This window comes from Perissodus microlepis, chromosome 3, assembly GCF_051167445.1.
Source record: "Perissodus microlepis isolate ML-2025 ecotype Zambia chromosome 3, ASM5116744v1, whole genome shotgun sequence".
In the NCBI taxonomy this organism is placed as follows: Eukaryota; Metazoa; Chordata; class Actinopteri; order Cichliformes; family Cichlidae; genus Perissodus; species Perissodus microlepis.
In genome coordinates, this window is record NC_140463.1 from 31,682,972 (window position 1) to 31,695,557 (window position 12,586).

The window sequence follows — 12,586 nt, forward strand, 5'->3', positions numbered from 1 at the left end:
GGCTGGTTGAGCAGGTGACCCGTATGCCAAAGGCTGCTGCAGCTGCACAGTCTGAGTCTTCCCCCTGGCCATTTCCTCCACTCTTGCCCTGCCTTATCTCTACACTATCCTTTCAAAATAAAGGCTGAAAATACAAAAAGTAAATGTTACTACATATAAAACCCTTCCACGGTGTGTCTTTGGTCCTGTCTTCCTCCCCTCACCCCCAAGTGGTCGCAGCAGATGGCTGCCCCTCCCTGAGCCTGGTTATGCAAGAGGTTTCTTCCTGTTAAAAGGGAGTTTTTCCTTCCCACTCTCACCAAGTGCTTACTCATGGGGGTAGTGTGATTGTTGATGTTTTTTCTGTATTATTGTAGGGCCTTTACCTCATATAAAGATAAAGACCCTTTACCTTTATATGAGTCTACTGTTGTTGTGATTTAGCACTTTATAAATAAAATTTCACACTCTTCCCTCTAACTCTGAACAAATGTTCAGACACTCTAGGGCCGACTACAGTTTGCTGAAGCGAATTAAACAGTAAAGACACGAGCAGCTTATTGGAACACAGGTGCTGAGATATTAAAGGGACCAAGGGTCTACTGCTACTAGATATTGGCTCACTGGGAAACAAGAGATTCCAAGAAATGTGTAATTTGTTCATTATTTATTCAATATCTCTTTCAAATGAAATAGGAATCATGTATTTTAAAACATAATGTGCCTTTTAAAAATATATTATGTAAATTCTTTTTTTAAACCATATATTTGAATCTTTAGTGAAGTCACAGTTTCCTGCCTGACCCTGATTTTCTATGTGAGGCTTGAATGCGAAAAAAAAAAAAGCAAATCAAAATTCCTTTTGTCAAAACAAAAGTGCCCCCGGGCAGCCACCGAGGGCTGGCCGGGGTCTAGGCATTCCCATGGCCTTACTGCCATCCAGTTGTCACAACTCGGCGCTAACGAGAGCGCGACTTTACAGCGAGAGCTCGGAAAATCTCTCGTGGCCGTTTTAAACGCCGGTGCGAGAGACGGCGTGCGCACTTGGAGCCGTTTCTCGCGGTGCTTTCTAGAGGTGGAAACGCGGTTTTGCATACCCCGACCTGTTTCCATCCCCACCACAAGTAGTTAATTTTTTAAGCAACACAATCTGATGTAAGTCTGGGCATGGCTGCGGCAGATTTTCCCAACCCCCCTCTCTCACTCACTCTCTCTCTCTCTCAATCCCTCCCCAGCACTCATACACACGCACACGCTCACACACACACACTTATATATACAAGCGCGTGCCCAACCCTACTGCTGCTGCTCCAAAATAATTTCTTTTCTTTTTTTTTTTTTTAAGCACAACGGTGGGGGCTCCGGAGAATATAAGGTGGCCATATTTGATAGATTTGTGTCGGGGTCTGCAATGCAGAAAGCGAGAGTTGTTGCGTGTGATCTGGCAAGTGACAGTGACACCAGGCAAGTCTGTCGGATTCGTGACTGATCCGGACTTGAGGGGCTGTGAGGGTGGGGGGGATAGAGAAAGAGAGAGCGAGAGAGAGGGAAAAAAGAGAGGAGGGGAGGTGGGGGGGGGGGGTCAGAGAGAAAAGAAACAAACAAGTAACAATGTAACTTACATGCAGTCACACACCCCTTTGTTTTTTTTTTTTTGCTCCTTGTAACAATGTGTACGTTTTTGAGGAGGGAGGGGGCGCGCGGAGGGAGAAAGAGAGAAGGAGAGAGAGAGAGAAAGGAGGAGGGGGTGCGTTCTGAAATAATATAGTCAGCCATTTTTTATGTAAGGGGATTTTTTTTTCTTATTGGGGGGGTTGTTAAAAAATAAATATAAGAGGGCGGCCATCTTTGTTGCTCTGCCTTGGTGTAAAATATTCCAAAACGCCCCCCACTTTTTCCTGAGCCGATTTGAATATTAAATAAATATCATATAATCGGACAAGAACGCGCTTTTTCTCCCCCTTTCTTCTTCTTCTCCTTCTTCTTTCTCCCCCTTCTTTTTTTTTTTTTTTTTTTTTTAAATACAAGGACGGATCCAATGACAGGGATATAATGTCCTCTCCTCTCCGGTCCTGTGAGGAAGACGAGGGCATGGTGGTTAATTCCGAGGGAGGAGATTTTGATGAAGAAGACGACGACGGGGACCTGGACGAGAACGCAAGCGACATAAACTCGCCGGCGGCGCCTCGGGAAACTGCAACACCAGCCGCGCCAGGTACAGTAAAAAACGGGAAACTGGCGGACAGGTCGGGAGCGCGCACACGAAATAAGAAATACACACACTCACGCGCGCTTTTTTGCTGCTTTTCTTAGAGGCACAAATATAAGATAGAAAAGCGCGTAATGGAAGTGTCCGAAACCCGCAGATCTTCTTTCTTTTAATCCCCCCCCCCCATCCTCCAACACATCCCATCCAGGTCCACATCGGTACAGTAGAAAGCAGCGAGATCACGAGTGCGCGCAGACAACAACAACAACAAAAAAGAAAGAAAGAAAGCCTCCTTTAACACTTTTTCCTTCCTCTTAAAAAAAGACAGCCGCACTCAGGCTGCTGTCCTGTTATGGCAGCTATACGTTGCTGTAGGTGCCATATTTGCAGCTGCGAGAGCGCGCTGTGCAAACACAAGTCCAGTTTGCAACAAAAACGCCACAAACTCACACACACAACCTACTGATGTGTTTCTGCTGTGTTTTGCACTTTGTCCTCACTCCACTTCCTCTTTGCGTCTAGCATCCCCAGCAAAAGTTTAAACTGAACTTGGCACCGCTGTTGTGGCTTTGCCTCCCCCCCTCACTTCGTCGCAATCTCACTTCACAGCCGTGAAAAGTTGTTGAAAAGAAAAAAAAATAGTCCCTTGCTTTTTTTTATTGGTGGGGTTCTTGGACGTGCAGGACTTGCAAATTGTTTTTAAAAAGCAGAGGTCTGCGGGGGTAATGAGGTCGCCCTGAAGGACTGGCACACACGCTAGCATGGACTCTCCTCTTGGCCGGAGGCTATGTATAAATCTGATAGCAGTCTGGGGAGACGATGCAGTCACAGAGCCGGGCGAGTGTGTGAAATCGCGGCGAGAGGCACAAACTGCCTGGTTGTCACTGTGATAGGTCAGGACAGGACAGCACTGCCCCGCGTGCTGCTCGTTTTCTTGCAAAAGGTGCCTATACTGCATTCAGCTCCGGAGGACCTGCTCGCTCGTTACCCGTATTAAACGTCTATTATCGGGCATGTTTGGCGCCTCGGAGCTGGGTGTTAGTGTGTCTGTGTCTCATTCTGATTCTTAACCGCCCCCTTTCGCAGCAGCAGCAGCAGCAAATATCGATCGCGTCAGGCGATGATTGACTAAATGACATTCTGGAAGTTTCTGTAGCAGTGAACTTGCACGGGGGGGCAGTGAAAGTGAAGGGTGCAGAGAGTGGAGGCTGGTTAACCACACTGCAACAGTGGAGATCAGATGCACGGCTGAAAGCTGCCGTCGTGGGCTGTACTATGAGCTCTGGTTTGGATGTGACTGAAGCACAGAGTTAAAAGTCAGCTCGGAGCTCCGAGTGTCAGGACGGCAGCCTGCACAAATCATCCCACTGCGCTCTTTTTTGTACTTAATTAGCTCGAGGGCTCCGTGGACCTGCTGTCACGCAGTGCGAGACAGATAAATTAGTGTCGAGGCCTCCCGGCGGGACGACCTTAACCCCATCGCGACCTTGTTTCCAGCAGCGGTCACAGCGGTGGTCAGGGGGCCTGAGCGGGAGAGAAGTCGTTCCAGTTCATCGCTCCGGCGGCCTCTGAATCACCGAGCCCCGCGTGCGTGCCGCTGCCGCCCCCGGCGTGCGTTCGGCGGCTGAACGCTGCACGCAGACGCGGGAAGTGGGGTTGGCTGGTGGACGGGGTGGGAGTGAGGAGGAGGTGAGGGGATGGCTGTTGCTGCTGCTGTTGCTGGTGGTGGTGGGGGGAGCGCGCACCAACAAAGGCAGGCAGACAATAAAAACCGACAAATCGCAGCCTGTGAAACGGGACGAGCGGCTGGCGGAGACCGCAGCCCATATTTTGGTTATGCTTCAACGCTTTGCTGCTTTCTCCGTGAAGCCCGGGCTGCTATCTGCCCTCGTCTTCCTGTGTTTCTCTTGTCATTTCCAAGCCAGGTCGGCCTGCAGGTTAAATTGCTTTCTCCCCCCGTGGCTGCGATGATTCCCACGTAAAATCGGGAATAACTGGCCTGACATTTTCAGGTCTTATGCCACATAATGCCAGCTGGTTTCAGTTGCTGCACAGTGGCTCAGACCCCTGTGAGCTGTCTGAGGTTTTCAGACTATTTCTTCCCTGAAATAAAAGTTTTATAAATTTAAATCCTCCCTCAACTCATCAGGATGTATCCATTGATTATCAGCAACAACCCCACCACCACCACTTCCTCCCCCAGGGCTCTTTTTTTTCTTTTTAACAAGGGTAATGATCACCCTTTGCATTGCCATAAACCAATTACATCCCCAGGCTGCAGCAACCGGCTGTCAAATCTACTTAGAGCGCTCTGACAAACTATCTAATTTAGCATGTGTCACAATTCAGACAAGGTCAGAGGTCAGCGATGCCACTGTGTGGCTATCGTGCAGCTTTTGTCATGTGTAATTATGTTCAGCTGGGATTAGCGGGCTTGTTGGGGAGCGTTTTGAGAAGATTAATGTTCAGCTGATTCTGATAGCTGTCTTTTCTTCCACGCTTTCTTAACCCTCTCTCTTTCTTCCTCCTCAGAGGAAGAGGCAGAGCTATCAGACAGAGAGGTCCCGTTGAGGAAGAAAGGCCGGCCGAAGAAGAAGAAGGACACAAAAAAGAAAGACAAGGAAGGGAAACCTGTCAAAGCAAAAAAACGCAAGAAGATCGTGAGTTTCCTCGGCCTGTGGATTTTGGAAGTTTGACGTCCACATTACAGCGTCTTAACTGCTCTTCTTCCTTTTTTGTTTTTCATCTCTCGCTGCATGCACAGGACAGTGATGTAGAGAGAGACTCGGATAGAGAAAGAGACTACGGCGAGAACTCGGACAGCATTGCCAGCGACTATGGATCTGGTGAGAAAAAGAAAAAGAAGAAACATAAAGAAAGGAAAGAGAAGAAAACCAAGAAAAAGAAAAAAGACGATGGGGATCGAGACAGCAGTCAGGAGGAAACAACGAAGGTAAAGACGTTTTCGCTTGACTCCCAAAAACCCCAACAGTGATCAACGGTGACGAGTCCACCCTTGTTCACGGTCTCATGCTCTGCTTTCTTCTCAGCAACCGTTAGAACAGAAGACCTCGGCCCAGCTGGCGAGGGAGTGGGGCCTGGAGGATGTCGATCACATCTTCACAGAGGAGGACTACAGGGAGCTCACCAACTACAAAGCCTTCAGCCAGTTCATGAGGTACGGCCTGCTCTCTGTTCTCACGTGGGTGGGTGACATCAAGACAGCTAAACCTTCCCCAATAGGCTCCACAGATTAGGTTTACTGGATGGTTAAATAGGTTCAGACCACTCACTTCTGATGAGCTGTCGTCAGGTGGAAAAAAAGGTGCTCGACATTCGAATTTCTCTCGCTTTTCAGGGTAAAAGACGAGTAAGAGTGCTGACGTCCTGTGGGAACGTTTGTCTGGAAATGTCGTGTCATTACGCCTGTATTCAAAAGACATTAGCTCCCCACACTCGCTGTGACTTTGCACTGCAGGGGTGCAGTTTGGAAATCTTTTGATTCTAACTTCTGTTTGAGTTGCAGAGTGGAGTCAGATCCCCGTTAGCCGATCTGATGGGAGTGGAAGTGCTGCTGCTAACTATGTGGATGTTGACAATGTGCTTATGGCTTGTTGTCAAAGGAGCTTGCAAAGAAAAGCGTCTGGACTTCTTTAAGTTGCTTGAAGACGTTTCACCTCTCATCCGAGAAGCTTCTTCAAGCAACTTAAAGAAGTCCAGACGCTTTTCTTTGCAAGCTCCTTTGACTACGATGACCTGGATGACTGAGAACCTTCACAGACTTGTTGTTTTTATTCTTTACTCCCCCACAGTGTCTACATCTGCTGGTAAGCTTACTGTAACTGCTCAGCTCATGTGACGAGGCTGGTTAGGAGAGTGAGGATTCCTCGGCTTGGCTGGCTAACTTTTACAGAGTTCAGGTGCTTGAGGGTCTTGATCCCGAGCAGCTGTGGTGATACGGGTGCCCACCTGGTCTGTTGTGGTGATGACAGAGCTGAGCCTCTAGGCAAAGTTCTTACCTGGCGTCTAGCTGACAGACAGAAAGTAGCTATCTGTGAAATATTTCTAAACTCGAGGAGAAGCTTGTTCATCTTGGAGATGCTCTGAGTTAAGGTGCCTCATGGCTTTCGTGGTGAGGTGTATTTTGGGCTTGGTGACCTCAGGCCTGATCCAAGATGTCTTGAAGACATTGTATGTTATGACTGAAATGCTTCATTATGGTCCCTAATCTGTAGGCGGTGGCTAGAGACAGAGAGAGGGGAGATCTAGTCAACTCTGTTTGACTTTTGCCCCCTGGGACAAGGACCCAAATAAGCAGTAGAACGGATGGTTAGATACAGTAGAAACATCAATAAACGTCCATATATGGTTGATTCTACAACACAAGTGCAAATGAAATGGTTTCAATGAAAGGAATTGAACCTATTAATACCAAACGAACCTTGATAATAATAATAATAATGATGATGTCAAAACGATTTGATACTTTTTGGTGACACTGCTTCCTCCTTAATGAAGAAGAGCTCCTGTTAAGTGTCTGTTAGCACAAACGCCAGTAGCCTGGGTTGACTACTATTACTTTTTTCTGTCCCCCTGTGGCAGCTGTGTCTTTATCATCCCAGCTTTGTATAAATGAGACAGCAGCCCCCGTGTTACATGTAACACTGTGTCAGCAGCAGCCTGAGCCTCGGTCTCTGGGGCTGACTCATACCTGCTTTGACTCTGATAAGTAATGTGTAATGCCCAGCGCCTGTTCAGCCAAATTGTCTGCAGCTGGTAGGAAAGCTAATTGACATATGAACCTGGTGATTGGCTCTCTTGATGGAGGTGAAAGTTTATTAATTTTGGTTATGTGGTTTCACTCTCACAACGCTCTCTCTTAGGCCGATGATCGCCAAGAAGAACCCTAAGATCCCCATGTCAAAGATGATGACCATCCTGGGGGTCAAGTGGAGGGAGTTTAGCTCTAACAACCCCTTCAAGGGCAACGCTGCAGCTGTGGCGGCGGCGGCTGCTGCCGCTGCCATCGCTGTTGCCGAGCAGGTCTCTGCAGCGACCGCCTCACCTGAACCGCCACCTCAGCCTCCACCTGTTAGAAAAGCCAAGACAAAAGAGGGCAAAGGTCTGTCGTCTTCCCATTCCTGTACTAGGACCAGGGCAATGAGATGTTTTAGAGGCACATGATGAACACAGCAGATGTTGACCGATGTTAGGTTTACAGAACTGCGCAAAAATGTTGAGCCACCCCTCATTTCTTTAGATTTTGTTTCCAAGGAGCCAGACTTTTGTGTAAATGTTTTTAAGTGGTCTAGAGCAATAGTTGTCCAGACTTTCTGAAAGTATTTCAAAATCTTTCTTTGGAAACTCATTTTTACTTCAATCCTAGTTCCTGATCACTTTCAGAGAAATGGTTTTATTTGTTTGTTTAAACTACTTAACACTGAGCTGTGGATCATCAAGCTTAAAAAAGGCACCTAACTGGAGTGACACCCAACCAGTGTCGTGTCTACACATAACAGACAAAGAACCAATTTTAAATTTTATCTTTAGGCACTTTTTTTTTTACAAGCATCTTGTCACAAAAAAAATATTTGTCCCCATATCTTTATTTGATTCTACAATAAAGATCACACAGTTGCGCAGACATAAAATAGTATTTTTTTCACCAATGAGGAGATTGACAAAGAGGTATTAGCTGAAAACTTTGCATATCTCAGCATGGTGTGGAGTCTGTCTTCCATTTGCCCATGAAACTGTACAAATGGATGCCAGAAGGAGAGGTGTCAGGCCAAAATCTACAGCACATGGACAGTATCTGAAAGTCGTGTCCTTAAGAAACAGGTAAAACAGTCTGGCAAAGACCTGACACAAAGATCTGAGTGACAAATGGTGTCAGTGTCAGCTGTCTGTCAAGAAGCCATTTTTAAGGAAGGGAAGCAGGGAGAAAAGACTGGGGTATGTCAAATTACAGAAGAATTATGAGCATAGATGATCCATTAGATTACGCAATACCTGCAAAGCATCTGATTGGCAGCAGCTTCATTTTTCAGCATGACAATGATCCAAAAAAACGCTGCCAATGCTGTAAAAACATACCTGGATAGAAAAACACACAGTGGAACTCTATCAGTCATGGATTGGCCTCCTCTGAGCTCGGACCTCAACATTATTGAAGCAGTGTGGGATCATTTTGACAGAGAACAGAACAAAAGGCAGAAACATCCAAAGAAGTGCTTTGAATGTCCTTCAAGAAGCCTGGAGCACTATTCCTGAAGACTGCTTAAAGAAATTACAGGAAAGCTGACTAAGAGAGTTTAAGAATAAAGGTGGTCAAACCAAATATTGACTTTCAAACTGAATAGAAATATATTTCTATGTATGTTTGCACGTTTCAACTAACTGCTGCACCTGTTTCCCCTTTTCCTAGCAAAATCTAAGGGTATGAGGGGTGGCTCGAGACTTTTGCACATGTGCTGTACATGCTAATGGAGAGCAGTAAACTAATGCTAACATCTCATTTACCTCTATCCCTTTTCTGATACAGCTCACTGATACAGCTTCTTTGTTATGCTGTCTGTCCAGGTCCGGGTTACAAGAAGCGCAGTAAAAGTCCTCGAGTTCCAGACAAGAAAAAGGCTTCAGCCGTAGCCAAAGCTAAAAAGATGGCACCCATCCGTATTAAATTATCACCTATCAGTGCCAAGAGGAAGAAGAGCTGCTCGGTGAGTGTGAAGTTTAGAGTATTCGTGAAACACTGAATCGGTGGGAGTTAAAAACAGCGTCGCTCCCTGTTGTTTTCCTCTGTTTCTTGTTACCTGTCTCTCCTCCCTTCACTCACTGCCCCCGTGCTTTCTCGCGCTCTGCTAGAGCGAGGATATGGATGAGGACGAGTCTGAGCAGGAGGACTCCAGCGTTCACAGCTCCTCGGTTCGCTCTGACAGCTCTGGCCGAGTGAAGAAGAACAAGCGCGGACGGCCTGCCAAGAAGAAGAAGAAAAGTAAGCGCGGCCTGCTTGTTATACGTACAGCACATAATTATAAATGATGTACAGCCTCTCTGTCCACATCCATCTTACAGCTCCACTGTTAAGTTTACTTTGGCTTATTGGAATCCAAAGGAATAATGCAGCTCAACTCTTCTGATTCAGACAATAATCTTCTCTCTTTGCTGATAAAAGTGTATTTAAAAGGATGAACCTGAGCTGGGAAACATTATTAACAGCAGTGGAGCGATCACTGAACTGTGTGAGGGATGAGATAGGCAGAGGATGAAGGTGCTTCCAGCTGCAGATGAATAGAGTTACAGTCTGTATACTCTTGGAGTATATTTTTAGCAGCTATTTAACAAAACATTCATATTACTGGAGCTTGGTTAAAATGGAGACAGCGTGCAAATACTGCACAAAGTGAATAATTCGACTTTTTATAGTCTCCTATTTATAACACAAAACTGGAGATGCATAAACATAAAACATAAAAAAAATCAAAAATCAAATGTTGATTTTCAGTAGTCTGGAGTGCATGGACATCCCCAAACAATAGCTTCCTCCTTCCACCTGCTTAATGCAGCTGTCTTTAGTTACTTGTTAATGTGTCTCTCTGTCTTCAGTTGCGTGTTCAGGATGAGAAATGCGTGCTCGATCGGGTTGCGATCAGGTGATTGGCTCTGCCACTTGTTAACCTTCAATAAGCTCTGTTCACTTCAGAATTAATGTGGCTGCTTCTGTTTTCTGTCCCATCATCAATAAACAATAGTGCCCAGTGTCACTGGAAGCTGCGGGTAACCATTCGTCACACTGCCTTTACCGCGTTTTACAGATTATGTTGATTATGAGCAGAAGGAGCAGCCTTCACAATTCTTTCTTCTGTTATTCTGGGGCAGATTAGTGTGTCCAAAAATGCTGTTCCTGAGCTGCTCCAAAGGGTTTTTTAGACATAATTTGGTCAAATCTAACCTGAGCCATTGCATATTCTGGGATAGCTTATGTTTTATTGTTTGTTTGTTTTTCATTAAATCTGTTCTCAAGTTAAGATATGCTTACTTCCTGATATGTTTTCTCAGTTGGATGTTGTGAACAGACATTTCTTTACCATAGAAAGGATCCTATGATCATCCACAACTGTTGTCTTTCCTGGACGTCCAGGTCTCCTTATGTTGCTTAGGCAACCATCTATTGTATTTATCAGTTTACAGTATTATTACCTCCCATTTAGTAGTTTCTTAAATTGCCAAAATTGATATAAGTTTAACTCTAATCTTGAAGTTGAACTTGTTTCACTTGCGCTGATCACATGCTGTGAGTTCACATCAACAGCTTACAAATGCAACTATTGGAATAAAGAAAGACCTTTTACATTTTTAATTAGTGAAGAAATAACATAAAATATAACACATGCCTTTTTCATAGACAGGTGTGTTTTGTGTGTGTGTGAATTACACTGAGGCCATGGAAAGCAGGCACTGTGTATAAAAATGACTTCAGTTTCTCAGTGATGAATGCACTATTTTGTTCAACTCCCCAAATGCAAACTGAGACTCTGCACTTAATCCAAACTCATTACACGCGCATCCATAGGCTAAATCTGACTGTTGTCACGTCTGATAGCGTGATTTCATTTTGCCAAGAAGGTCAAAACTTGATCATTTGCAAACCTTCTGTATTACAAGCATGCAGATGTGCTGCAAATCCGAGCAGCTTCAAGTGTTTCACTTGCGTTTTTCAGTTTTTCTTTTAGTTCTGAAAAAGTTCAAACATGCAGCACGTACCTAAAACTTCACCCCGTGTTCTTGAAAACGTCACGTACATCTCTCACATTTGACTGCACTTGTTTTAAGTTACACATGAAACTGCATGGTTATAGTTGGAAGTGAAAAATGAGCAGTTCAGTTATTTGGGGTGAAAAACACAGAAATGGTTTATGACCTTTTGTCAGTGCTTGTCAACTCGCCCTGTGCTTACTATCTCCCTTCCCAGGTGAAGAGGAAGGGGATGGCTACGAGACCGATCACCAGGACTACTGTGAGGTGTGTCAGCAGGGCGGGGAGATCATCCTGTGCGACACCTGTCCTCGAGCGTACCACCTCGTCTGCCTTGAGCCTGAGCTGGACAAGGCCCCCGAGGGCAAGTGGAGCTGTCCCCATTGTGTAAGTACAACTGCGCAGGAGCGCATCTGCTCCAGTTTTTTATTTTCCCGTCTCCTTTGCATCGTTTTTATTCCACAACTTATCTCCGAGCTGTGTGGCTACCCGAGCAGCAAAAACACCTGTTATTGTTAGTTAAAGCTTGTTTTCTTTTGCTTGGAGGATCAGATGAGTAGAAACCCTTTAAGCTTATCAGAAATCTGAGCAGGGAAGCGGCTACGTGCAGACATCCTGCCTCAACAAAAAACTGTCGCCAAATGTGGGTGTAATCTATTCAGCAATGGCACAAATATTGCTCAGTGCTAATTTCTAGATGCTGTGAAGTCTTGGTATCAGATCTCTGAGATTAGTCAGTTAAGGTGCTGTGAAACTGCTCACTGAATTGCTGCATTAAATCCACTGTGTAGAATTTTATGTGATTAGCTTTTTAGTTTCTTTATGAGTCACGTGTTTTTATCTGCAGGGACGACCTGGTATTGATATCGAAAGTGTGAACAAAGTGAGCGATACTTGCGCTTAAATGTCATTTAGCTTACTGACTGGAGGAGCGGTGAAAAAGAGGGAAAGGGCATGCACTGGTGACAAACAGGAAGCTGAAAAGAAGCTTTTCAACCTGCTGTTTATTCAGCGTTATTCAGGTTTATCTGAGTCAAGTATCCCTGAATAGCAAGAAGTGGTAGACTGGCATTGAATTTGAAGGAGAGCTGTATCAAAGCAGTATAACTGTCACACTCAAGGTGTTTGTTGATGTGCTAGTGAGATACTTACACTTTGAAAGGGTTGGGGATTTTTTCTGGTCCTTTTTTTTTGGAAAGTTTCGACTCCGAGTAGGTGCTATAGCACAGTCAAAATTTCCACTTCATTAATCGTGAACATTTCAACAATCAAATCAAATGCCATGTTGTAAATATGTATGCATTATTCAAAAAGCAATGATTTGTAATGCCGTGTCACCATTCTGCAGTTTGAAAGTCACTGGTTCTTGCAAATAAACGATTTCATATTCTCATTTTATTCTGCACAGCAAGGCGAAAAGCTCCTTGCTTTCCTCTGGAGTGTTAGCTCCCTATATGTCACCAGGCTACATTTACAAATCGGCAAATGCCAGTTTTAATATCGTACAGTAGTTGCCAAAACTGTGTTTTATATAAGATTGGGTCTGTAGTGACTGAGATAGCAGACATTTACTTTAACTGTCAGTGTTGCACAGGGATAGTAGACCCCAAATATGGGTTACATACTGCAGCTGTTACATAA

The 12,586-nt window shown here is 45.1% G+C and overlaps 1 protein-coding gene across 5 annotated transcripts in view; it reads left to right on the forward strand.

The window, feature by feature from the left end:
• The first annotated feature begins 1,230 nt into the window (after positions 1–1,230).
• The window catches only part of chd3 (chromodomain helicase DNA binding protein 3), a 56,350-nt gene continuing 44,994 nt past the window's right edge, over positions 1,231–12,586 (forward strand). For 3 of the 5 annotated variants that reach the window (XM_084924075.1, XM_084924073.1, XM_084924074.1), the window contains exons 1-8: positions 2,008–2,194; positions 4,721–4,848; positions 4,953–5,141; positions 5,239–5,366; positions 7,072–7,310; positions 8,771–8,910; positions 9,056–9,185; positions 11,163–11,332. In XM_084924075.1, coding sequence (XP_084780201.1) covers positions 2,032–2,194; positions 4,721–4,848; positions 4,953–5,141; positions 5,239–5,366; positions 7,072–7,310; positions 8,771–8,910; positions 9,056–9,185; positions 11,163–11,332 — 1,287 coding nt within the window. In that variant the 5' untranslated portion in view covers positions 2,008–2,031. Of the gene's footprint in view, positions 1,444–1,659; positions 2,195–4,720; positions 4,849–4,952; positions 5,142–5,238; positions 5,367–7,071; positions 7,311–8,770; positions 8,911–9,055; positions 9,186–11,162; positions 11,333–12,586 lie in introns of those variants that run through there. The other 2 variants (XM_084924076.1, XM_084924077.1) reach the window with 2 other exon arrangements.